Raw genomic sequence first — 25,771 nt, forward strand, 5'->3', positions numbered from 1 at the left:
AGGCTCCCCTCCATTTGGTTGGTATGTGATGGCTTCATTGCCCACCCTAAGACTGACTCTCTCAGGCTGTTGGAAAATATAGCCTAGGCTCCTGTGGAGTAGAGGACAGACAGTGAAGAAGCATCCCAGTCCACCCTAAAGAGTGGATTTTTTCATCTCCAGAGAAATGAGACATCCCAGTTCTACATCACCTCTAAAATTTACTGAGAGCCTTAAGGGAAACCAATGTGATGCATACAACCAAGTGTAATAATAATTCTAGGTTTCCAACTTTGCGAAAAGCCAAAGAAAAGTGATTACAATATCAAACATTTGCAAACAGAAAAGAAAACCCCTTTGTCCACACTCCTCATATGTTATATGGCCTTATCCTCAAATGCTTTCTAATCTCTTCCTTTTATTAAAAATTAGGTTCTCTCCTTTGCTGCTTCAGCACCATTGCTAGGCAGGAGTTAGTCCTGTCATTTCCACCCATCTGTGGATCTTCTCAGAGACTAACCCTGAACTGAGCAAAAATAAAGTCACCATTTTAAAATTTGCTGATTTGTATCTAGAACCTGCCAGAGCTCTCATGTGGCACCAAGTATGTGACAGTGACCCAGAAAGAGAAATGAGCAGGAATTATTCATGCTTTAGGTGAGGAATCCTCCTCCCTCTCCTCTTTCACTCCCTTGGATGGGGGAACAGCAGTGCATCAGGACTGCACACCTGCACCCTATAGTGCCACTTGTTTCTCATGGCAAATTTCTCTGCTTTAGTTCCCTAAATAGCACCATGAGGAAATAGCACTGTCCTGAAAGAGCGTAAGGAGGACAAATGTATACAATAATACAATACGATGCTGTGAGACCTTCACTGAAGAAATTCAAAACCTGCCTAGACATGATCCTGTACAACCTGTTCTAGGTGCTTTAGCAGGGGAGGATTGGACTAGATGATATCCAAAAACTGAAATTCCCTTTTAGCCCCAAACATTCTGTGAGTCTGTGATTTGTGTTCAGAGAAAGGATAAGGATCAGAAAATAGCTCATAGCTAGATGTGAGGCTGTGAACGCACTAGACTATGGAAGCTATGCACTGAAGGACAATCAACCAAAATACATATCTATTCTGTACATAAAAGTTCTGTCTAGGTAGCCTGTTGATTTACTCTGCAGCAACATGTTAGGGTCTTAACAATAGGAAAAGCATTGCATCTTAAATTGCTGCATTATCCTTATAAACAGCCTCGTATCAAATGACAAATAAAGCTATGTTGACCATCAATAAAGAAGTCCAACTTCAGTAAATAGAATTGAAACACATGGAATGGGAGGGTGGGGAAGAGAAAAACTGTGTCCATACCTGGAAGTTATAATGGACTTGGAATGGTTCAGGTGAGAGGCTTATCAAGATAGAAGTGTTGAATCTGGTCTGTCTCTATGTGAAGCATTTTATCAAACTTAAGTACCTGACATGTTACTCATCTGCTTCAATCTCTTCTCTTTCTTCTCTCATCAGGAGGCCAAGAGGACTGCATCTTTTCTTATGAACCTGTCACAAGACAGGAAAGTAAGTCTCATCTTCTTTTCTATCACTCTTCCTTATGTGTTTCATTTCAGAATTTGGGGGCCAGCAGAGCAGTGAGCCTTGCTCTGCCAGTCCCAGATTCACTGTGGCTTCCTTATCTTGGACACTCAGTCTATTTTCATATGAAAAACCCCTGATATTGTGGTATTCCTTGGAAGCCACCACTTCTTAACATTCCCAGGACTCTTCTCCCCAGTTCATTCTCATGGACTAGTACAGAAAATGAATCAGTCTACAAAATACTGATGTAGATTTTCTAGATTTACTGCAATATTGTCACATGGAAAGCCTTTATTATTTTGCTTCTCATGTGATATGTGCCACTGTCCAGGGTAGACAGACATATGGAAAGGCAACCTAAAATGGGAGCATATCCATTTAATGGAGAATGCACTTATATAACTTGAGGTGAAAAAAAGGGTACAATATACCAATTTCTATACCTCATGGAAGAGTCCATCTGCAAGCATTTGGGAGTAGCCTTGTTGAGTGGTAGCAAATATATCTATGCTTCTACACAGTCATTTGACTTGTGCATGAACCATCACAGAGCTCTGCAGTGGTACTCATTCCATTTCCCTTTTCCATGTCAAGAAATAAAATATTCATCAAAAAATGTGCACCTAAATTTTCACTTCATACATAAAGACACCAACTCTGGTTAGTGATATTTGGGTGCGTTTATTCATTATTGTGGTAAGACCATCAAAATGTGATCCTTTTTTTTTTTTCAGTTAATTACACCAGGCCGGTTATTATTCTGGGTCCTATGAAAGATCGGATCAACGATGATTTGATATCTGAGTTCCCTGATAAGTTTGGCTCATGTGTACCACGTAAGTATGATTCTCCTCCTATTTCTGCAGCTGAGTGAACGCTATCCCTTGGTGCCACACATTAAGTAAATTTCTGTGAGAGCAGCATCCATGAATTATGCGCAGTTGGGTTTCTCAAAAGTCATTTTTACATCAGACAGAAAAGGCAAAAAGAACGAATAAATTTAAAACCATTTTTTAAAGGTTGTGGACATCTGGGAAAAAAATTCTGAAAAGTTTGAAATTCTAGTAAAATGTAAAAGTTTCAACTCAATTGCAGAGCATCCACCAATAAATATAAAGAATAATGTGTGATTTGTGTGAGATATAGACTGTTGAATCAGAAAGCAGTGTTAGACCCTGAATTAAAGAGAGTATTTCTATCTTGGACAATTAGAACTTGCTGTTTATTTGAGGGCCTAATTGCAGTTGTACTTCATTTTAAATGGTTGTCTCTGGCAATACACTAACTTAAAACTACTAGAGATGAGAACAGAATCAGGCTTATAAATAAGGCTAAATTGAGTTGATGAGATCACAATTCATTTTATCACAGTAATAACATAAAATTTAAAATATGAAATGCATTTTATATTTGAGATTTATGTGTGATTCTGCTGAAAAAAGTGGAATTCCACTAAACCCTGATTTTATTTTAGCCTGTATTGATTGGAGGTAAACATCAGAAGGTATTACTACAAAAAAACAGCTTTATTGGCATCCATTAAAAACAATATGTAGTAACCAGACATCTGCTCTCAGATGTGAAGTGCCCTCATGTAGAGTAGACCCAGCATTTTCCACTGAGCAAACCATGGCTGCATTTTTTGCACTTAATGTTTTTGCAGACTTCATCTTCTGTCTTTTGTTTCATGCAGATACCACACGGCCAAAGCGTGACTATGAAGTGGATGGGAGAGATTATCATTTTGTCATTTCAAGAGAACAAATGGAAAAAGATATCCAAGAGCACAAATTTATAGAAGCTGGGCAGTACAATGATAATTTGTATGGAACTAGTGTCCAGTCTGTGAGATTTGTGGCGGAAAGGGTAGGTTGACAGTAGTTTTATTGCTGGTGCAACATGATCTGCTTTGTTTCCACATTGTGTCTCAGACATGATTCTCTGCCAAAAAATAAAATAGCTGCAAAATGTCATCCAAATATTTATAGGTTTTATAATGACTCCACAAGTGGAGTCTCCGACTTTGAATGACATCATCCTTGGCACTGTCTGTACTTGGATGTAGTGCCATGGATTCAGGGTTCTAACACAATGCCTCAAGTACTCCTCAAAACAGCCTCTACTCTTCTCTCTGTAAGAGCAGATAAACTAAATCACGTTCACTGAGGCAAAAGAACAAACCACAGAAAGATTAAATTATTTGCCTCAGGTGACACAGGGAAGCTTTGACGTAAACAAGAACTGAATTAATCACTTAGGATGTGGACATCCTATTGCTTTTATGAACTGATTTTCTTCATCTCAAGAAAATCCTCCTGCCCCTGCAAATTTCACCCCAGTAAAAAATAAATCCCAAGTTTGTTCCCATATCACCAGTGCATATTTATACTGGCACCAAAGCAAAGGAAAGAACACAGCGTAGTGGAACCTGTACCCTGGGCTACTCCTGCCCTGGTGTGCCAGTAATGGCCCCATTCCAGGGCACTGTGTCACTGATTTGCTTCCTATCTTTAGCAAAGTCTGCAAAAATAAACACATGCTCATCTGTTTCCAACAGGGCAAGCACTGTATACTTGATGTGTCAGGAAATGCTATCAAACGACTACAAGTTGCACAACTCTATCCCATTGCTATCTTCATTAAGCCCAAATCATGGGAGCCTCTGATGTGAGTATAAACTTCTTCAAGCATTTTATTATTTTCAGATACAGCCTCAAGTGGCACCACACAGGTCTTGAGTCTACATTTGGCTTGTTGTCTAAAATTATTAATAATGAGATGAAGTAGGAAGAGTGCCTTTAAAACCTGTCGTCCACTCTATCCTGGTATCTGAAGGAACAAGCCATAGCTTTGAACCTTTCAGACTGGCACACATGGGATTATGTGCTGGACCACGAAGGACTCCCTGCCAGTGCTTAGTGTACTTGCTCCAACTCGTGCAATGAGTTCACCAGAGACTCATTCACACAGCTTGGCTTGTCCCATGCAGGCTCAGGTGCTCTTGGGCTTTACAGCCTGGCCAAGGGCACAAACCAGGAGCTAAACCTGTGTCAGACTTGAGGTGTGTTCCTCTTCACCAGCCCTTCATTTACCTGCAGGTCTGTAAGAGGATAGGCAAGGAGCCATGGGACTGGAGAAGGGCGAACATAACAATAGAGTGAAAGAGAAGGCACCAGCTCCGTGCTGCCAAGGCTGTCTGAAGTGGCACATACTTTAAGGGATAAGAGCAAAACTCAGTGTAAGATCAGTAATATGAAATTCAGCAGAGACAAAGGAGAGACAATGAAAGGCATGAGTACAAGCAGGGAATAATTTAGCTATAGCACTGCAGAAAAGCATCTGGCGGTTGAGGTGGATCACAGAGGAAAACAAATGGATGGGTAATGTGATTGCAAAAAAAAAAGCTTGCCACTGTGGGCTGTATCAGTGTTGTGTAAGGAGACAATAGACTGCTATTTTGTTTTATTGCGGCCTCAGCTGGAGTACTGGCCTGATTCTGGGTTCCATCCTGCTGGCAGAGGAGGAGGAGAAATTATATAGTGTCACAGAGAGAAGGCTGAGGAAGAAATATGGAATTGATATTTATCCAGAGTTAAAATTCAGGAAAAAATATATGGTTATCAAGTTGTTTTCCATATACAGTTACAGTTATGCAAGAGCTATCAGCTTAATTTGCTGTGATAGGGGTGAAATTTTGAACTCTGTGCCAGTTCTGTTCAATATTTTTACTGATGACATGGATGAGGGGATTGAGTCTCTCATTAGTAAATTTGCAGGCTACACTAAGCTGGGAGGATGCGTTGATCTGTTGGAAGACAGACCTCAAATGGTTGGATGGATGGATGGGCAGAGTCCAGTAAGATGATGTTTAGTAAGTCCAAGTGCTGAGTCCTGCATTTTGGCCACCATAACCCCTGCAATGCTGGGGATGGTGTGGCTGGACAGTGCCCAGGTGGAAAACCTGGAGGTTTTCTGGGACCTGGGGGCACTGGTGACAGCCAACTGAACATGAGCCAGCAGTGTGCCCTGGGGGCCAAGAAGGCCAAGGGCATCCTGGCCTGTGTCAGGAGCAGTGTGGCCAGCAGGAGCAGGGAGGTCATTCTCCCCTGTACTCAGCACTGGTGAGGGCACACCTTGAGTGCTGTGTCCAGCTGTGGCCCCTCAGTTTGGGAAGGACATTGAGACACTCGAGCACATCCAGAGGAGGCAACGAGGCTGGAGAGGGGCTGGGGACACAAACCCTGTGAGGAACGACTGAGGGAGCTGGGGGTGTTTAGCCTGGAGAAAAGGAGACTCAGGGGTGACCTTATCACTCTCTACAACTCCCTGAAAGGGGCTGTAGCCTGGTGGGGTTGGTCTCTTTCTCCAGGCAGCAACTGACAGAACCAGAGGCCACAGTCTTAAGCTGCATCAAGGGAAATAGAGGTTGGATATTAAGAAAAAGTTTTTACAGAGAGTGATCAAGTACTGGAACTGTCTGACCAGGGAGGTAATGGTGTCACCATTCCTGGATGTGTTTAAAAAAAGACTGGATGTGGCACTTGGTGCTACATAGTTTAGTTGAGGTGTTAGGGAATGGGTTGGACTCAATGATCTTGAAGGTGTCTTCCAACCTGGTGATTCCATGACTCTGTGATTCTGTGATTCCCCTCCCCCATTGCTCTGCAAATGCCAGGTAGTGCCACGGGTTTGTGTTTGACAGCTAAAACATTGGCACTCCCCCTCCTGTGACAGATGCGTGTCTGGTGATGGTAACAGTGTACCTGCAGCCACTGGTCATGGAGCTGGAGAATTCCAACATGACCCATCCCTGGAATATGCATTGTTCTAGGCCCTGCCTTTGGCAATGAGCTTGTTGTATGTCCAGCCACATTAGAAAGAATGATGCATAATATCTGGTGCTTGCACAGCATCATCCTGACTTCCTGATTTTTCTTCCAGCCTACAATTCAATAATATTCTGATTTTGTTGTTGTATAGAAGGGGAAGAGTAGTCTGATAGACCGCCTTCTGCACTGATTGTTTTAACAGAGATCTTAACATACAGTTTTCCCATTCATAAAACATTTCTGTTATTTGTTTAATGCTGTCCTTGCTTCTGGAGTGATTAAAAAAAAAAAACACAAAGTAAAAAAAAGTGGCACTTACTCTGAAAAAATACATCAGGCAGAACCAGAAAAGTGGCAATAACATAGAGGCTTTGTTGATTTGATGTTAGAACAGCAAATCCTTGAATAGACTGAATGGTGTTATAAAGATGCAAAATATTATGACAATCATCCTGTTGTTGAACCAAAGCAATGCTAATACTTCACTTAGGACAATAAAACAAGGTGGGCTGTTCAAGAAATGCCTGGACTTGGCACTCAGTGCTGTGATCTAGTTAACAAGGTGGTGATCAGTCAAAGGTTGGACTTGGTGATCTTGGAGGTCTTTTTCAACTTAATGATTCTGTGATTCAGTCTTTTTTAGGTATTTAAGTACTGCAACACAAAAAGAATTAGAGCTTAATCTGTCATAACTATTACTCCTGTTCATACAAATTAATTAAAAGCTACTTCAATAGCAAAGCCAAAACACAAAAGACAAAAAAATTTCTAATCACAAGATGCAGAGGAACATAGACAAAAGCTTTATCTTTCATCAAAATTAGCATATAAAGTTGTAATCGCTCATTTATGCATATGCTCATTTGCTCATTTATGGTCCCTTCACTCTTCTTACCTCCCCATCAGATGCCCTTCAGCTATCTGAAGGGGAGGTAACAAGAGTGAAGGGACCATAAATCAGGTTTGGACCTGCACTTGAAAGAGCACATGGCCATTGCTGTAAACAAACTGCTCCCTCCCTCCCACCCTCCTTTCCTCCCTCCCTCCTTTCCTCCCTCCTTTCCTTCCTCCTTTCCTCCCTCTTTTCCTTCCTTCCTTCCTTCCTTCCTTCCTTCCTTCCTTCCTTCCTTCCTTCCTTCCTTCCTTCCTTCCTTCCTTCCTTCCTTCCTTCCTTCCTTCCTTCCCTCCTTCCTTCCCTCCTTCCTTCCCTCCTTCCCTCCTTCCTTCCTTCCGACACTTCCTTCCGACACTTCCTTCCGACACTTCCTTCCGACACTTCCTTCCTTCCTTCCTTCCTTCCTTCCTTCCTTCCGACACTTCCTTCCGACACTTCCTTCCGACACTTCCTTCCTTCCGACACTTCCTTCCTTCCTTCCGACCCTTCCTTCCTTCCTTCCTTCCTTCCTTCCTTCCTTCCTTCCGACACTTCCTTCCGACACTTCCTTCCGACACTTCCTTCCGACACTTCCTTCCGACACTTCCTTCCTTCCGACACTTCCTTCCGCCACTTCCTTCCTTCCTTCCTTCCTTCCTTCCTTCCTTCCTTCCTTCCTTCCTTCCCTCCTTCCGACACTTCCGACACTTCCGACACTTCCGACACTTCTGACACTTCCGACACTTCCTTCCTTCCTTCCTTCCTTCCTTCCTTCCTTCCGACACTTCCTTCCTTCCGACACTTCCTTCCTTCCTTCCTTCCGACACTTCCTTCCTTCCTTCCTTCCGACACTTCCTTCCTTCCGACACTTCCTTCCGACACTTCCTTCCGCCACTTCCTTCCTTCCTTCCTTCCGACACTTCCTTCCGACACTTCCTTCCTTCCGCCACTTCCTTCCGCCACTTCCTTCCTTCCGACACTTCCTTCCTTCCTTCCTTCCTTCCTTCCGCCACTTCCGCCACTTCCGCCACTTCCGCCACTTCCTTCCGCCACTTCCTTCCGCCACTTCCTTCCTTCCGCCACTTCCTTCCTTCCGCCACTTCCTTCCGCCACTTCCTTCCGCCACTTTCTTCCTTCCTTCCTTCCGCCACTTCCTTCCTTCCTTCCACCACTTCCTTCCTTCCTTCCGCCACTTCCTTCCGCCACTTCCTTCCGCCACTTCCTTCCGCCACTTCCTTCCTTCCGCCACTTCCGCCACTTCCTTCCGCCACTTCCTTCCGTCACTTCCTTCCACCACTTCCTTCCTTCCTTCCGCCACTTCCTTCCTTCCGCCACTTCCTTCCTTCCACCTCTCTCCTACATGGCTCCACCTGGTTTACTCCCAGAGGCATGCTTTTTCATACCCTCCAATCAGCCTCTCTCTCTAGAGGAATCAGGACAGTGGTGAGATCATGGGAATGAGAAATGGAATAAGAAAGAACCTGCCTGAGTGAGCTCTTCACTGGGAGAGGAGGAAAGCCCTGGAAAATACGCACTATATTTTGAATTCACCAGCTGTGCAGGTCGCCAGCTAAGAAATAAGAAATAGAAGGGGCTCCAGTATGACAGCACTTTAATTTCATCATGAAAAATGGACATCATGATCCTCCCCCTTCTCCATCCTCTCTTCTAAGAGCACTGAATGGCCTGTCAGGAATACAACTAGCATGGTTTTATACCTCAGGCAAATCTAAAACCTGAAAGTGTAATGCAAATTTCTACCTGTTTCACAGTACTTCCTATTTTAAGCACTTCTTTATATTTGTATTATCTTTTCTGCTGTTCAAGGATCTTGAGAAAGACTTCTCAAAAATTTACCAGAAACAGATCTGAAAGGAAGAGGATGTTGTCAGCATTACAATATTGGTTAAGTGCCCATAAGATGAAAAGGTTAAGTTTGCCTAAGAATTTGCAGAGATATATCCCACTACAAGACAGAGTTTTAGTTCAGTCACCCAAAGCAGGGGTATCTGATGTGAAGTCCACCTGATTAGATAGCAGTCTTTCCAATAAATAGAATTAGTATTATTACAAATTTAGCAGAACAGCACATGGATTATATTAAACCTTTTTATATAATCTACAAATAACTGACATAAATTTTAAAATAAATCTTTCTTAGCCTTCATTTTATGAACCTGCCTTCTCCATGGCATTAGTACTTGCAAAGAGATTTTTCTAAGCATTGTTCCCAGCTATACAGTTACTTGTATATGTAGGCAGCTTTAAGCCATTTCTGGAAACTCCTTTTTGCATCCTGGACATCTCCCAGGATGTTTTTCAGAAGTCAAGTAGGTGTTAGCTGTAGCAAGTTCATACTGTTGTGCACTTCATAGAGCTTTTTTCTTTTCACACTATCATGTCCATAATTTCCAACATGCATTGCCCATGCCATACTGTATACAGTCCATTACTACGTAATCATATGATTCAGTGCAAGGCATAAAATCAGATTTATGCTCTCCTAGTTGCCTCAGAAAATTTCTGTCATGTTTTAAGAAAAAAATTAATCTACGCTGGGAAAAAATGCTAGAACAAGCAAACTCTATTTAGACATCTACAGGCATGAGTATAAAGCAGTGAATGAGCATGTAATACCTGAGCATGCATGGGCAAGACAACTGATTTCCTAAAGTTAATAAATAGTGTTTCTGTTGAAACAGAAATATAACATCAAATAACAAAACGCTGAAGAAACCAGAATATTACCATCTGTCTTTTTTTTAATATTTATTAGCACAGAATAAGTGGTCAGTACAACCTTACCCATCTGAGACCACCAGCTGAGTCTGGGAGACACAGAGGTTCCTGACGGAACTTCAGGCAGGAGTGCTGAGTGCTCAGACTATGGGACATCCCAGATTCCAGACCTGTCTATGGACTCCTGATGTCTCAAGTCTATCTCTGCTATCAGCTAGCAGCTGCCAGACCTAGGCCTTGTATTTTGTTGAAAATATAGAGTATTGAACCCAAGATAAAAATTTGGTGAAGAAAAGCGAAATGAGAAATAGTCTGAAGAAGTAATTTTGTACTACATAGAATGAAATTAAATTCAAAATATTGAAGCTGTCCATGAACTGTTATAAGAATTTTACCATTTCATTCTTTTACCAATCTCAATCCATCTGTGATTCAGTTGAGCATGCCTTTTGAAAACCATTCTATCAAGTATCTAAACTTTTTGACTACTTCCTCCATGTTTCTAGGGAAATGAATAAACGTCTTACAGAGGAGCAAGCAAAGAAAACCTATGATCGAGCAATTAAATTAGAACAAGAATTTGGAGAATATTTCACAGGTACGTTTTTATTAGTACCATTTTTTCCCCCCAAGATATAATCTTTTATTGCAAAACTACTAGATCAATCCTGTCTTTGAGCTAGAGTTCCTGTCAGTATAGTGTGCCCCGAGCAAGGACTTCTGCCTTGAGAGTAGTGTTTCCTTGAAATTCAAGAGCAGTTGAGGCACTTGACTCCTCAAAAGTTTGATGTCCTGAAGGAGTATCTATGCAGAGGGAAATTAAGAGACAACCACTGTTCTTTGTGTTATAGTTACCTTTACCTTCTGTCAGCTTGGGCCTGATCTTGTTAACTTCAGCGGCCAAGAGTTTTATGTTATTATTTTATATTATAACCAGATATTATATATATTATTTTATATTATAACCAGATCTGAAAGGTTGCAAACCTGCTGCTGCTCACTGTTGAAGCAGGTTCTAAATTGAATGAAGTGCAAAGCTTGACCTCCAGCAGTGGGAGGATCCCTTGTGCTGCCCTCCCAGGACAGAAGTGCTAGTTCTCTGAACAAACCTGGCTCAGTCTTCTCAGTATGAGCAGTGGGATGGGTCTCTGCCACAGGCAGGTGCCATTGATTTGAACTTAGCTGTCATCTGCAGGGGTATGACTTTTCCATGAACATCTCAGCATGCCAGTATTCTTTCTCATTCCATAAGTATCTATGAGTATGCTGAAGATCTGCTGACACTGGATGCTGTATCTATCAATTAAAAGAAATATTGATATGTTTTCTCTACTGCAGCTATTGTCCAAGGAGATAGCTTAGAAGATATATATAATCAATGCAAACTTGTAATTGAAGAACAATCTGGGCCTTTCATCTGGATTCCTTCAAAGGAAAAATTATAAATTAGCCACTGCACCTCTGATTACGACGGGAGAATATTTAGAAGAAAACTATAATATACTATTTGGAGGCTTTCCTTTTTTTGTTGCATTTATGTTCTTTGCAGTCAATGTGAATTTTGATGAATGTACAACACAAAGTGTTTGAAGCCATGAAGGACACTGATGGGTCAAAGGGTAGGAACAAAAAGACTTCTACCATATAAAGCAAATCTGTTGTGTGCTCAGAGCACGAGTTAGGTATAAACTTTTGACGTGGAGACCCTCTGTCAAGGGGAGCTAAGCCACCTCCTGTGCCCACACGGACATTTTGATCAATTTCAATGGCTGAGCTCAGTGTGTTGATTGCTTTAGAGAAGTTCCCAGCTCTTGAACCTCACAGAGGGCTTGATCCTGCAAGGCGCTCAGCACTTGACCCCAATTCCTACATGTGAGTAGCCTGTTGACTCAGAGTCTCCTGTGACCCTTCCCTATGCCGATCAGTCCCACCAGTTCAGCAGGACTGTTCCCGTGCTCAAAGCTAGGCACAGACTTAAGCATTTTTGCTAGATCAGGGCCACATGCACCTTGCAAAATCAAGCTCACTTTGGTCCACTTCCTACTGAGGTCGCTGTGGGGACACTCTGTGACCTGACTGGGAGGTGGGTCCTGTTCCAAGCTTGTCATTGCACATTTGTAGTTGGTACACCTCGACTTTGGTAACTATGCACATCTTTTGATTTCTGAAACCAAGTCAAACTTTTTTTTTCCCCCTTTGGAAGCACTATTTCATCAGGAACTACCAACAATATGGTTTATTTTGATGGTGTTTAGGGGTGGGAGAGGATGGAAGCATTTCGCACCACACACATGTGCACTCAAACACATTCCCATGCAGACAGACACATGTATGAGGATTCACAGCACCTATGTTAACAAGGAGGGATACAACTGGGAAAAGCTTTAAAATTTTTGATTGTCTATTTTATCATTTATATTGATAGAAGGCACTTAAAGATGGAATAATTTATAAAAATAAAAATATATTGATGTATAGAAACTAATTTCTATAGGTAAAATGTTTTTGTGAAGATATTTTGTAAAGATTAATTAATTGAAAGATTAAATATTTACACCCTTGTGCGACTGTCAAATGTAAAGAGGACCATCAAGTTCCATTATACCTCTTCCATAACAGATTCTCTATCATTAATGACAAGCAAGAAAATTCCTTAAAGAGTAGTTGTCATATTTTTTTTCTTTCAATTTAATCCTCTCCCTTGCCTCTGTTTAATCATGATGAACTCCTGTGGAAAGATCTCTTGAACTCACTGCCCTGTAGGAATTTTCTGAACACAAAAGGATAATGTATTTTTGAGAGGGACAACTATTCAGAAGCAAAATGTCAGTGCTTAAACACAGCTAATAATTTCTCTTGTAGGAAGGAGGCACCCTTAATCCCCAAATGTTTTATGACTCTTCCTGTTTCCCTCAGGGAAATAACAAAAGCATTAGATCTTTCCTCTCTTTGCAGGCAGGTCACCAACTAACTTGTATCTTCATTCATTTCACAGTCAACAAGGGTCTTAAAATCAAAAACTGAGGCAATAGACATTTGTGAGGGATTTGGGGAAAGTCTGTGGAATTGCAGTCTGGGGTGTACAGAAGGGGAGAAGGAGGCATTTTTTTTCTCATTTCACATTGCCCTTCTGTATAGTGATGCCATTCCTCACTGACTTACAAGGGGACAACTGCAACAGATGCTATGAGAGTAAAACTGAATTGCCTTTGCTGCTGCTGGACCATGTTCTCTACAAAACCCACACTCCTGCCTCTGCTGCACTGCAGGAGTGCATTGCTTATAGCTGGTGGCTACAGCAGCCCTAATGCTTACGGATGTCTTCAGGGCAAATGCTAAATAGACTCCTCTGGCCCTTGTCTGCCTGAAGCTTACACTTGTACACCCTGTCCGGCTGACAGGGCTTCCCAGCGCCTTCCGCGGACAGCGCGATGAGCTGGATGTTTGCAAAAGCCACCAGCAGTGACAGGGTTAAAAACACGGGCATTTTACTGGCTCTTGAGCAGGCCTCTCACGCTTACTGCCCAACTATGGTAACTCTGAGAAGTTCACACTTCTTTAACTATTTTTCCTGCCTGGTCAGCGCAGCTTTATAAACAAGGGTTTCAGTTAAGTCTCCAGAAGAGCTTTGTAACCAGAAGGGCTATAAACCTTTTTTTTTTTAATATTAATTAATGAATTCTTTGATTTTGGATAATTATGCAGAAGTCCACAGAGTGACCCCAGATCTTTGGAAGCCATGGATTTTTCCATGCTGGCAAAATACTATTGCCCCAGGTTGGGAAATAGTCCACCAGACCTGAAAAACTAAGTATCCTAAAGCAGGAACTTCATTCTAATTTTCAGCTCTGTTTTTAAGCAATCAATCACATCTGCTTCTTTGTTTCTTAGTTCAGCATGCAGCCTTTTATGGTACTATCCTACTAGTAACTGTTTTGCTTTGTCATGTGCTGTGCTTTACAGTGAACAGTAACACTACGGCTGAGTACAATCAATTTTTCCATCAGTCCTTGGTTACTGTAGTTACATTATTTATTTTTCCCTGTCTGTTGTTTGTGCTTCCATTTTAGAGTTGACATTGCACTTCTTCTTTTTTTTTTTTAAATAAAACGTATATTTAAAAACAAATCATCAAGAGAATCAGTGAGAGGTCTTATTTCCCTTAGGACTTGTACTCCCATTTGTTTTGTGTGTTGATGTTTTGCATTCCATGTCACAGCATCCTAAGAGCTGCAGTCCATTTTTGCATTGCAGCTGTTCAGATCATACTGGGTGGTAGTGGGAGGAGGAAGAAAAGCATAAGACTCATGCAAAATTACATCTGGTGAAAAAGAAGTCCAAACTCACAACCCACAGCAATTGGCGCCTGACTCCATATTGGTGCTAACACAGCTTAGCATAATCAGATTCCTTTTCTGTCCGTGTTAAAGACTTGGGAGCATCTAACCATGAGACCAATGCAAATGCTGGACCCTTTAGGAAAAGTGCCAGATCACACCCCTGGTGCTATATCTCATGTTCTGGCACAGTGTGTAGCACCATAGGGTCTAAGCAGAATCAAAATTATCACAGCTTTTTGTCCACCCATGAATGATCACAATTACATCTTGCTAGCTTTGTGCAATATTACAAATGAATTATTTTTCCTTGCCACAAACAAAAAAAATAAAAAATCTTCCATGCACTGACTCATTGAGAGCTTGCTAACAGGGCTCAGTGGAATGGCACTTCTTTACTGATCTTACAGTCTGACCATCGACCAGTGGAAGAGCCTCTTTCTTGCTCAATCCCCCTTCCTACAGAGGTACCCTGTCCATGCTAGCGCTTTGTAATTTCTTTGGTAGTAAAGGCTGTTTCTAGATCAATATTCTGTGATGTAATTGTGTTTGTAGCTAGCATGGTTTGATGCTCCGGTGTGGATAGGGTCCTAAGAACCACTCGGTGAAAGTCAAGGATAAGAAATCTCTCCATTGCACTGAAATTACAAATTCTCTTCCTGGAGAGCAGTGTGGTACCTGAGCTAATAACCACTACGAGCCAGCAACAGTGTCCTAGGTACACAACATCCACCTACCTATTTACATTAGTTTTCTATGGAGAAATGAAGAACTTGTTCTTCCCCACGCACACAGACACACAGCACCCAGTCAAATTGTATTTTTGTTTTGGTTTTCTTATATTTTAGTTTTTGTTTTTCAAATTGTATCCCTGAGCAGAGGATTTAATGAGTGAAAACACATGAGGATATTTGTAGGTATACATATATATATATCCTCCTGTGTTGAGGATATATGTCCTCCTGTGTTGAGGAAAAGTATCAACCTCCTTTTTCAGATGCAGATTTAAAGCCATAATATCTGCCATGTTCACAGAAAGTGGTCTTTTATCTTTCACAGCTTTTAATCTCAATATTTTCCCTCTTGAACATTTTGCCTGTCATGTTATGCATGTGGTACACTGTGCAACTGCATTCAAGTCCCTTCCTTGGTGGAATAAACTTTTTTCTTTCCCATTAAAAATCAGACATTTTGTCAATTGGTTCAGGAAAAAGGATGAGGTAATTATGCTAAAAAAAGAAAGTTTGCATTCTAGGACACAAATCAGCATCAAAGCTAACAACAGATAATATAAAATCTATCCAGCATATAGCTGGCCTAGATCCTCAGCTGCTGGAAATCACAGTCACTCCTCTGATTTCAATGGAGTCCATCCCATTTATACCACCTGAAGTTAAACATCCACCCTCCTCATCACACTGATTTTTTTGCATCTTTGTAAAAGACCAAGGCCACCTGATTAAACAGTGGCTCAGCACTCTCCATTATTATTTACTGCTTATTTTACTGTAACATCCAGAGGGCCAACTCATGGACCAAGATCCTTTTGAGGCCAGTGCTGTGAAATTGCTAACAAAAAGACCCCAAGGGCCAAATGGATTTGCAGAAGGCTTCGGCTGCACTGACATCTCACCAAGAGCTATAGAACTACCACTTCATTGGCCCTTTCTGAGACCCTGCCTTTAAGGTGGAAAGCACCAGAGGCGATCCATCATATCTCACACCACATTAGCAGCTTACACCTTCTGGCCCTACAGCACAGGCAACTTGCCCTGATGTAAAACAGCATTTCTGGGCTTGAGAGCCAGCATCCTAGCAAGGTCTTTGGTGCAGGGGGGAAAAGCATTAAAAAAAAGGGGAAAAAAATGGCAACACTGTTGGCTCTTAGTGGGATAGCCTTTTAATTTCTGGATTTGTGCTCCTAAATTTGAATTGGCCAGTTTGAATTTCTGAGTGCAGCAAGCTGCTCCCTCCAGCACAATGTCCGGCGTGCGTCTCTTTAGCAGGATGTTTCTCAGTCCGGCTGTAGTGTGGGGTACTCAGAATCTGAACTGGCGTTTACAAAACACCCTGTCCAGCTTACACTCCTGTTATGTGTAAATACTCTGCGCATCCATTCCATTTGTGTAAAGAATAAAGCACACACAATTATAAAAATTAAGCTGTATATTTCATACTAGCTGTGTCCTTGCTTATTTATTCCAGTCCAAGCTCTCAGCTGTGGTTGAGTTGTAAATGCTTGATAGAGTGTTTATAAATATGTCATGAATTTTATTATAAAATATTAATATTAAAGCATTTTTACACTTTATAGCAAATTGCTTCTTCACAAGGCATAATTTGTCTTTTTTCCTTGGAGCAGAATAGTAAAAGAGAAATATGCTTTTATTTTGTCTTAAGATTCTATCACATCTGTCACACAAGACTGACACAAGTCTGGAATTAGGAGGATGGTTTCACAAATGACTAAGAATAGGACACCTTTTTCCTTCTTGCCCTTTTTATTTCCTTTTTACTTCACAATGATGTGGAAGTTGCCACCAAGAAGAGTCATTCTGGTGAAGTACAGCCACTTTCTCCCTACCACAGTTCTGCTGTGAATTCAGTATCATCAGCATCTTGATGAATAATTACCAGAATATTTTTTATAATTAAATAATCATTCCATGTTTATGACACTGCTGCAGAGCCATGGGGAAAAGGACTGTAATAATTGCATTATAACTGCTTCTAAGCAGCTTAGTGGAGCATAAACTCATTTGTGCTATGGGATCCCAACAGCTCAAGAACCTTGGGGTTTGGCCATTCCAGGAATATCTTTGCAGATGGTTTGTGGGCTCCAGGGAGGCCATGTGAACATTGTCAGTCCCCAGCAGAGGCAGTAGCAGTATGGGGACGCTGCTTTTGACACAGACAGCACTATCTGCCGTCTGCAGAGGACCACAGAGCCTCCATATGGCTCTGGGAGCCACAACTGAGACTACAGGGAAAAAACTCTGTCCACGGGGTTTTACATGTGTGATCACAGGGATGGCTAATCATCTAAACATTCATTGAGATGTTTTAGATTTCTCCAGTAGATTCAAAAGAGGGAGAGAATCCAAGCAATTGACATTGAGCAGGATCTCTTATTAAAGTACTTTCTTCTTCATCCTCTCTCTAGGTCAACCTGAGCCAATTCCCCAGACTACATTCCACAGAAACAAGGGAAACTTAGAAAACAATCTTTATAAAGTGAATTGGAGACAGAAAGTACTTAAAATTGTAGGAAGCTAGACATGCTGTGATGATCAATTCAGACAGGGGTGGCAAACTTTGCCAGGCTTTTGCCTTGGCCAGGCATAGAGTATGTCCCTAATGGTCACATTTTCTCATTTGTCCCACTGCATTTTAATGGTTCCTTCACACAGACAGCCAAGTATCTGGATCCAGTTGTCCGTTGGACAAACCTGTGGTTTGAAAGTCACTATCTGTCAGTTTGGATAATTATCTGGGACCAAAGCTACAAGGTAGGTGAGCAGTACAGATGCTTCTGCTGTACAGATACCTCCAAGTGCCAGATCCATTTTAAGGAAGTTACTTCACCATGATTTTCAGAAGAATTTAGGTGTCTATCTAGCATAAGCAAGTTATTAATTTCACTTTAATTAGAGCACTTTATAGCTGGCACAATGCAAGACAATGACACCTAAAGCACCTGTGGGAAAGCAGGAAAATGGTGATACAGTTCACAGAGCAGATCCTCTTCCCCATGAGCAATCCATACCAAAATCTTTGTTATCGAAAATTCTATCCCTGAAAGTATTCAAGGCCAGGTTGGATGGAGCTCTCAACAACCTGGTCTAGTGGAAGGAGTTCCTGCCTACGGTAATGGGATTGGAACTGGATGATCTCAAAGTCCCTTACATTCCAAACCATTCCGTCATTCTATTGGACAACTGAGGAAGACCTACCAGAGTAGCCCTGCCAGAGCAGGACTTGCCAAAAGCACCATCACAAACCCATCACTGCAAGGAAGGTGACACCACGGCTGCAGAGCATGGACTGCTTGGGTTGGCTGGCTGGGCATGTCACCAGTAAAAGAGCTGAACTGGTCTGCACACCAGTGTGGAAAGCTGTGGACAAAAGCACAGCTCCCCTGCTCGGTGGAGGAGGGCAGTTCTGGACAGCACCCACTGCTGCAGGCTCTTTCTGATGGAGATGGATCCTGCCTGACCCAATGGAGAGCTGATTGATGGTGCCAAATATCCCAGGGAGGGAGAGTGTCATGCCCAGAAGAAATAAGTCATTTTAGTCAGTGAAAAAATTTAATTGCTTGCTGCAGAAGTTCATTAACTACTGTCAGCTACTCATTAGTGCTTGATCTAAGCAGAACCAGGTGGTGGCAACCAGGGAAAATTAATTAGGTCTAACATATTATAACAGTTGTTATAGCATCAGTAGAAGGCCAATACACAGCTGGCCCCTGCACTATACCAACTGATTAACTAGTGTCTCAGGGCAAGCAAATAGCCTGAGGGCTTCCTCTGGAGTGTATGGACAAAGAGCTTTCACTGCAGCCTCTTCTGGCTTCCCTTCTGAGAGGGACTCACTGACACTGCCAAAGGCTTTGCCTTGCATTAAAATAAAGGAATGAAATGGGGCATCAGCTATAAATGGCAATTTGAAGATGTCTTTAAGCTGCAAAACTCTGGGATGGGCATTAAATATGTAAGAGAAGTATGAAATGTTGGGAATCTGGAGTAAAATCCTTTCCTAACAGGTCATATGAAATCCCAGTCTGAAGCAGAAACTCATCAGTGGCACCACCAAACCTGTGTGACCTCTGCCTGACTTACCTGCTCCAGAAGAACTGTTCTGAGCAAAACTCATGCTGGACTCCAAGGAAACATTTTCTTTAAGGTCCTCTTGCTTCTTTCTTTTTCCCAAGAAAGGGTGTTGCCATTGTGCCATCTGCAGTTAAAGCTTATCAGGGCCTGTTCATTACCTTCAAATCAAAGCACAGGGCAAAATTGTACCAGTCATCAGCATATTTAACTACTGCAAGGATAAAACCTATGTCAAACATCCATTCCTTTCTCTTATTTTTTTAACAAACAGTGTTTTGAACACTGTCAGCCTGTTGACTCTCAGAAAAATCTGAAGGGTCTGAGGGCAAATGCTTGTCTCACACTCCTGTCATCTGAAATGGAGGTTTTGGACAGGAGTTGTAGGGTGCAGGAGTCACCAAAGCACCATTTTTCCTCCGCTGATGGTGTATTTATTGGCTGTACTCTGCTTGCCTGGATGTGATTCGCTGGGAGTCAGTTGCTCATTAATGGCAATAGATCTCCAGTAAAATATTAGGCAAATATTTTCTAAGCTATTAACTCCTCATCAAGCATATAATCCTTCTTTAACAGCACTGGCATTTGCTGTAGGTAAGTATGCTCATCAGCTTACAATGAAATCTCACAGGCAGCATATCCAGAGCCTCTTTTCTCAACAGACACCTCATCATCCTATTTTAGAGATACCAAATGAGAAGGAAAACACTATTCTGAGACTGTGTCTGCTAAACAGGGAAAAGCCCTGCTGATCCCCAGCTCCAAGGGGATTAGCAGAAGGCCATTTCCAATTAATTGAGCTTAGATGTTTGCCTGAGCATAGTCCATGGGGTAACTGAATTTGGGGAGCAGGTACAGTCTGTAGATGTGAGGCAAATGGATCATGCCTTACTCAGCTGGCTGGATTTGGGGTGGAAAAGGGGTGGTCATTTAGACAGCTATAGCAGGTGTGTAAGTGAGGCCATGGGCCCAAGACAGAGCTAATGGAGAGGTGTGGGAGTGGGAAGGTCTCACATTATTTAGTGCCTGCTTCACACCATTAACCAGCAAAGTTACAGATGGAGACTTACAGGTCTCTGAGCATAGTTACACAGGACAAATTCCAATTTCAATGCATTGGATAACCTGGAGTAAAACACTAGGGACCAGGAAAGCAGTAATTCATAGTCCTGTAAAAGAAGCCAGTTGCTAATTGAGCCTTTGCTCAATCCCCAGTGGCCACACATTTCTGCCATAAATACAGCAACTGCCTTCCTTCAAGCAAGAGTTGAGGCCCCACAGAACGATGAGTGCCTGAAAGAGACCCACACAGCCCAAGGCATCATCTCAGTGCCCACAAATGCATTCTGAAGGGCCCCTCCACACACGTGTCCCAGCCCATCACCTTAATCCAGCTCCACAGACTCTGCAGAGTGGCTGCAGACTTGTTCTTCCCCACGCACACAGACACACACGGGCTCAGACAGAGCATCCAGGGACACAAATCTCTGACCTGAGCACTCTGAGAGCCTCAGCATCAGAGGAGCTGCTGTGGCAAGCACTGAGGCAGCAGTGCTGTTATGTCTCTCCCTGGACTGCAAGCGCTGCATTCCCACATTCAAATCCCTGTGCAGAGCCCAGGAAATGCAATATTGGGTCTCTGATGCTATCACTTAAGATGTTAAACTTTTACAGGGCTGCCTTCAAGGTCCCTCACATGGGTACTTGGTCAGTAGGCACCCATCACAGCCCAGCCTAGGGCAGGGAATGCACACAGTGGATTTTCTATATAGATGCCTTGAGATTCAGTGAGATGAAGCTAGAGTCTCTCTGAACTGCCCAGGCTGGCTGGAAAGCTTTAGAGCAGAAAGGGGAGCATACACACACACTCCATTTCATGGAGGGCCTACCTTGTTGGCTGGAGCAATGTTGTTGAAGTGCTGTGGAGGTACAGGTTCTTAGGAATTAATTTTCTTTAGAGCAACTAGAGCTAAATCTTCCCAAACTTTTCATAGAAAAATAGCCCAAAAATTTATACTGTCCTTCAAGTGACAGTTTCTACCTATTTATGTTATATGATCTGGAAGGTCTCTTCCAACCTGAAGTGATTCTGTGATTCTGTGACTAGGGAATTCTTCTCCATATGATGTGTGCCCATGGGGCAGGGAAGTAATAAGGCCACCTCACACTAACACACTACCTGCACAATCTCTGCTGTGCAAGGACCATGTAGGCAAGAAATAATTTAAACTACAGCACCTTTATTGTTATTTTTTAGCCAATGGTGCAAGAAGTCCAGGCAGGGAATAGAAAAATGTCCCTTATATGTTATGTATCCAAATTCCAGACAATGTTATGGAAACTGGAAGAAAAAAGAAGAGAAAAAGAGCCAACACATCTTGCCTGATTTTGGCCCATCCTAGCATTCTTGAGCTGGAAGGCTGAAAGTTCTTTGGAAATAATTCAGCCTCCATTTCACATGAGTAAAGCTTTACAGGCACTACATTAACAGATTAAATTACAGTCAGACCAGAATTTGGCCACGACAGTGTGCTAAGCACATCTGCTCTGTCCAACTCTGTCAAGAGATCTCCCTTCTTCCCTCCTTGGCTCCTCAGGCTGCTTCCATAGGTTTGCAGTTACAGTGGCTCGGTGGGTCTTGCTGCATTCAAGTTGTCCTGATCACTCAGGGTGAGAGCAGGAGGGGAAAAGTGGTACAAAATGTCAAAGGGTTGGGCTATGCAAAGCTGACTTGAAAACAGCATCAAGGCTTCAGTGAGACTTATCCTAAATCCACACTTTTCCCATAACTTACAGAATTGTATCTTTACTGACTACTGACACTGCTGGTCCTGGGACATTTGTAGGAAGTAAACCACACAGACAGAATTAAATAGCAGGAGGATGATAATAACAACAGCAGCAATAACAAGAAAAATAAAGGTTTTCTGCTCAGTTTGAAATTTCATGGGTTTGGCTGCATGCCAAAAAGAGATGGCTAGTTGAATGTACTTGAACTTTCCATGAAGAAATAATGGCCCCAAAATGTCAGTACAAAAATATCATATATTTTGACATTCAGGACTCAGAACAGATCATTTCAGACTGACAGACCACAGCAAACCCATTCTAGCTGCCGGTTACTTTTTAAATACAAAAACAGCTTTAAAAATATCTGTCTTTAGGTCCAGCTAAGATATTCTGAGATAAAGCAGTGTCTAAGGAGAAAAAAAAAGTTTATTCCAGACAGTGTGACCAGCTTTACCCAGACCCCTGAGAGCCTTCCACAGTGGAGATGAATTTTATTTTGTGATATGGGCACTCACTTGACAGAGAGAGATTTGTGAGCCATTAGTAAGAGACCGTATCATACACTTAAACAGATCAATTCCCATCCAACAGTGACAGAAGGAGATAAATGAAAAATGTGTTATATAGCAGAGACTGCAGACTTTGACCACTACAATCAAATAATGTTTATTAGACAAGTGAGCTGGAACCAAGTGTATCTGAGAAATACTAATCACCCCAAAATCAAACACCTACAGAGGGTTTTTTCTACTAATTTTATATTTTCAAAGAATCTATATTTATACCAGAAAAACAATAAATCCTGCAGAACTAGAAATGAAGATAGTTCAGGTAAAAATGTTTGGATATGTTCCAAGTTGCAGGAAAACGAAGTTAAGGTGACAAAACAGAGGGACTCATAGAAACCAGCTATTCATGGTCATGGGCCATGTGAGACATGCAGAATGAATTATGAGACAGCAAAGAGCAGTCAGATTAAGGGGAGACAAACAGTAAAACAAAATCTGTAAAATAAGACTGGAGGTTAATTTGTTAGAAACCAGCCCAGTCACAAGAGGAAGCAGAAGGAGCAGAGAAAGAGGCTGCCTAGAAATGGGTCTGTTTGAAGAATAACCCCGCAGACAAAGGCAACCAGAAGCTTGGTGGGCTGAGAGGACTGGCACTCTTCCCCTTCAGTATAATGTGAATGCAATCAGTGCCTTCAAAGCCTCCAGAGGACACCACACCTGACTGCCCTGCTGTCTAGTAAACAGTGCAAAAATTGTTTCAGAGATATGAACCTTCACTTGCCCATTTTTTTCTGCTCAAGAATCCAACAGACCTTCCCATAGGCCTAATTCAACAGGCAGTACGCCTAATATCTTGCTACAGATACCACAGTCTGACCCACTTGAAGACACTTACAGCAGCCAAATCTCATTGTTTTGCTTCTGCCTCTTCCCAGCTAAGCCTCTGGCCTCTTACTAATCCTCCTATTTAACATTCACTGCTTGCATATTCAGCCCAAAGCTAAAATTTCTTCCAAAATGGGTAAAGGAGCTGTGCAATAGATGCCAAAATATTCATCCCTACCACTTCAGTCATTGACAATGACCACTAGCACTAAGCATTAATCACAGATAGCTAAATCAAGGGATTTTTTTTTTTTTTTTGTCCATGGTCAAAGCAAGCACCACAGGCCCAGTCTCTGCCCTGTCCCATGGCACAAGCCCAGGCAGCCACCACAGAGCAGTGGTGACTCTGTGAGGGACTCTGGCCCAACAACTCATCTCAAGAGCCTTTAATAAAAATGCCTTTTGTTGGGAAAGGAAACTCAGTGTACACCCCCTCAGCCATCATTGCCTCTGAATTCAGCAGTAAATGTCCTTACACATGAGAGATGTTTCTCCCTGTTCAGCAAAGATTACCCTTGGGATTTCCCCTCTCTGACTAAAAAACCCATAACTTGAAAACTACACTGCAAAATGGTTCACATTTGCATAACAGCACTAACACAGGCAAATTTGCCTTCCCACACCGAATCCAGGCATGCTCTCTTGGCTGTTTTTTCTTACTCTTCTATTACAGTCATATAAAGAGTAAAAAATAATTGAGAAGACATCTTGAAAATCTAATTTCAAATTTTTCATCTGAGGTCATCCAAGTAGTAATACCAAGGGGAAATACCATAAATTTTGACTTCATAATTTTCCAAACATAAAGACTGGTAAAAGAATGTAAAAGACAACATTATAATCATATGGTAAGTCAAGCCCTGTAGACTATGAGGTGGTGAGAGATGCTGATGGGATTTCAGAAGCTTGAAAAAACTTCTGAAATGAAATGTTTTGAAAGAGAAGAAATTGAAGATGACAGGCATAAAAATCATAAAAATAAATATCTGTTGAAGTATAAGGTGCCATTTTTCATCAGAGATCAAGTGAAGCTTAGTCTGCAAGTGTTTTTCTTACACCAGTACACTTTTACTGTTTCTCAGTTGGTTTGCAAGTGTAATAGTAAGCTTTTGTTGTTTTCTGCCAAAAATTGCCTGGCAAGCTGCCTTTTCAGCTTGGGAATGCAGCAAAAAACTGTTGTTTACCTATCACACATTTTTAAGATGTGGAATTTTTCAACTGATAATAAAAAGTGTCAATCATATTTTTAGCTGAGGAAACATGGTCCTGACTGCATTCAGGTTATGTCTTTTGTCAGTTACTGCTCCCCATCAGTGACATATTAGTGCCAGAGCTGCAGGCACATTTCAAGTTTATTTAAGTTCACCAGTGAAACTTAAGACTAAAAATGGTTGAAATTCAAGTTGCAGGCTAGCAATTCAGGAAATCAATTTTTTATTTCTAATTAAATAACTCATTAGTTTAAAGGCAATGCCACTTCAGAAAATCCAAATGCCCCAGTTTGATGTCCAAACTCAGTGAGCAGAAGAAAGAGATCTTTCCAGCCATTTATCATAGACTCTATCCTGGCTGAACAGAACCACAGTTCAAGGTGATTCTGTTGATGTTTCTGTCTTGCTTGCTCTTAAAAACATCCAGTCCTAATAAAAAGTCACAAAACACTGGTCAGGTGATGCTGTCACCAGAAAACAAGAGAGGGAAGGTATGTGGTGAGAAGGTAGTGCCTGAAACACTTTCAGGGATTTATTTGCACTGTACACTGTCAGAGCTGTGTAGTCCAGAGGAATCAATAAACTCAGTGAACAGGAATCTGCTGGAGCCCCTGGCAGCAATGAGAGGTTACGTGGTTCAGACTTTATCCAGGAGTGTGGCAGCTGCTGTATACAGAGATACACACTCCCCTGATGAACCAGAACACACTCAGGGGGGCTTTGCAGACACCTGCCAGGCAGCCACATGAGCCAGCTTGACCCCACAGCTCTGGATAATGTGCAGCTGGGCTTGGGACCCCCAGACACTGCTGCAAGCACTCAGCTATGAGTGAGGGGCTAATAGCTGCATGGGTGAGGGCACAGGGTGAATTAACAATCTGCTATCACTCATCACAGTTTGACTCTATTAACAACAAAACAGGTTATTCCTAAAAAATAGCTGTGACCTGTGTCTCCTCCAAACACCTGCCCAACAGTGAAGATTGCCACCAAAGTCCTGGGACTGTCCTTTGGCAGCAGTGTCAGCTTAATCAGTTGTCTCTCTCAGCCCCTTTTTTTTTTCTGCCTAGAAAATCCCATTTTGTGTCATTTTTGACATGAAAGGACTCTCTAGAATGGTTCACACCATGAGAAGAAGCTGAGGTAGACTTTATATGGTCTTCAGATAACTACAAGTGGCAAGGAGACCTATCTTTAGATTT

The 25,771-nt window shown here is 42.0% G+C and overlaps 1 protein-coding gene across 5 annotated transcripts in view; it reads left to right on the plus strand.

The window, feature by feature from the left end:
- LOC131571971 (disks large homolog 2) overlaps window positions 1–16,553 on the plus strand; it is a 620,230-nt gene extending 603,677 nt beyond the window's left edge. For all 5 annotated transcript variants that reach the window (XM_058824787.1, XM_058824783.1, XM_058824784.1 and 2 more), the window contains 6 exons: window positions 1,501–1,551; window positions 2,304–2,405; window positions 3,263–3,435; window positions 4,127–4,236; window positions 10,518–10,609; window positions 11,350–16,553. In XM_058824787.1, coding sequence (XP_058680770.1) covers window positions 1,501–1,551; window positions 2,304–2,405; window positions 3,263–3,435; window positions 4,127–4,236; window positions 10,518–10,609; window positions 11,350–11,456 — 635 coding nt within the window. In that variant the 3' untranslated portion in view covers window positions 11,457–16,553. The remainder of the gene's footprint in view (window positions 1–1,500; window positions 1,552–2,303; window positions 2,406–3,262; window positions 3,436–4,126; window positions 4,237–10,517; window positions 10,610–11,349) is intronic.
- The last annotated feature ends 9,218 nt before the right edge of the window (window positions 16,554–25,771 follow it).

Source organism: Ammospiza caudacuta, chromosome 2, assembly GCF_027887145.1.
Source record: "Ammospiza caudacuta isolate bAmmCau1 chromosome 2, bAmmCau1.pri, whole genome shotgun sequence".
Lineage (NCBI taxonomy): Eukaryota > Metazoa > Chordata > Aves > Passeriformes > Passerellidae > Ammospiza > Ammospiza caudacuta.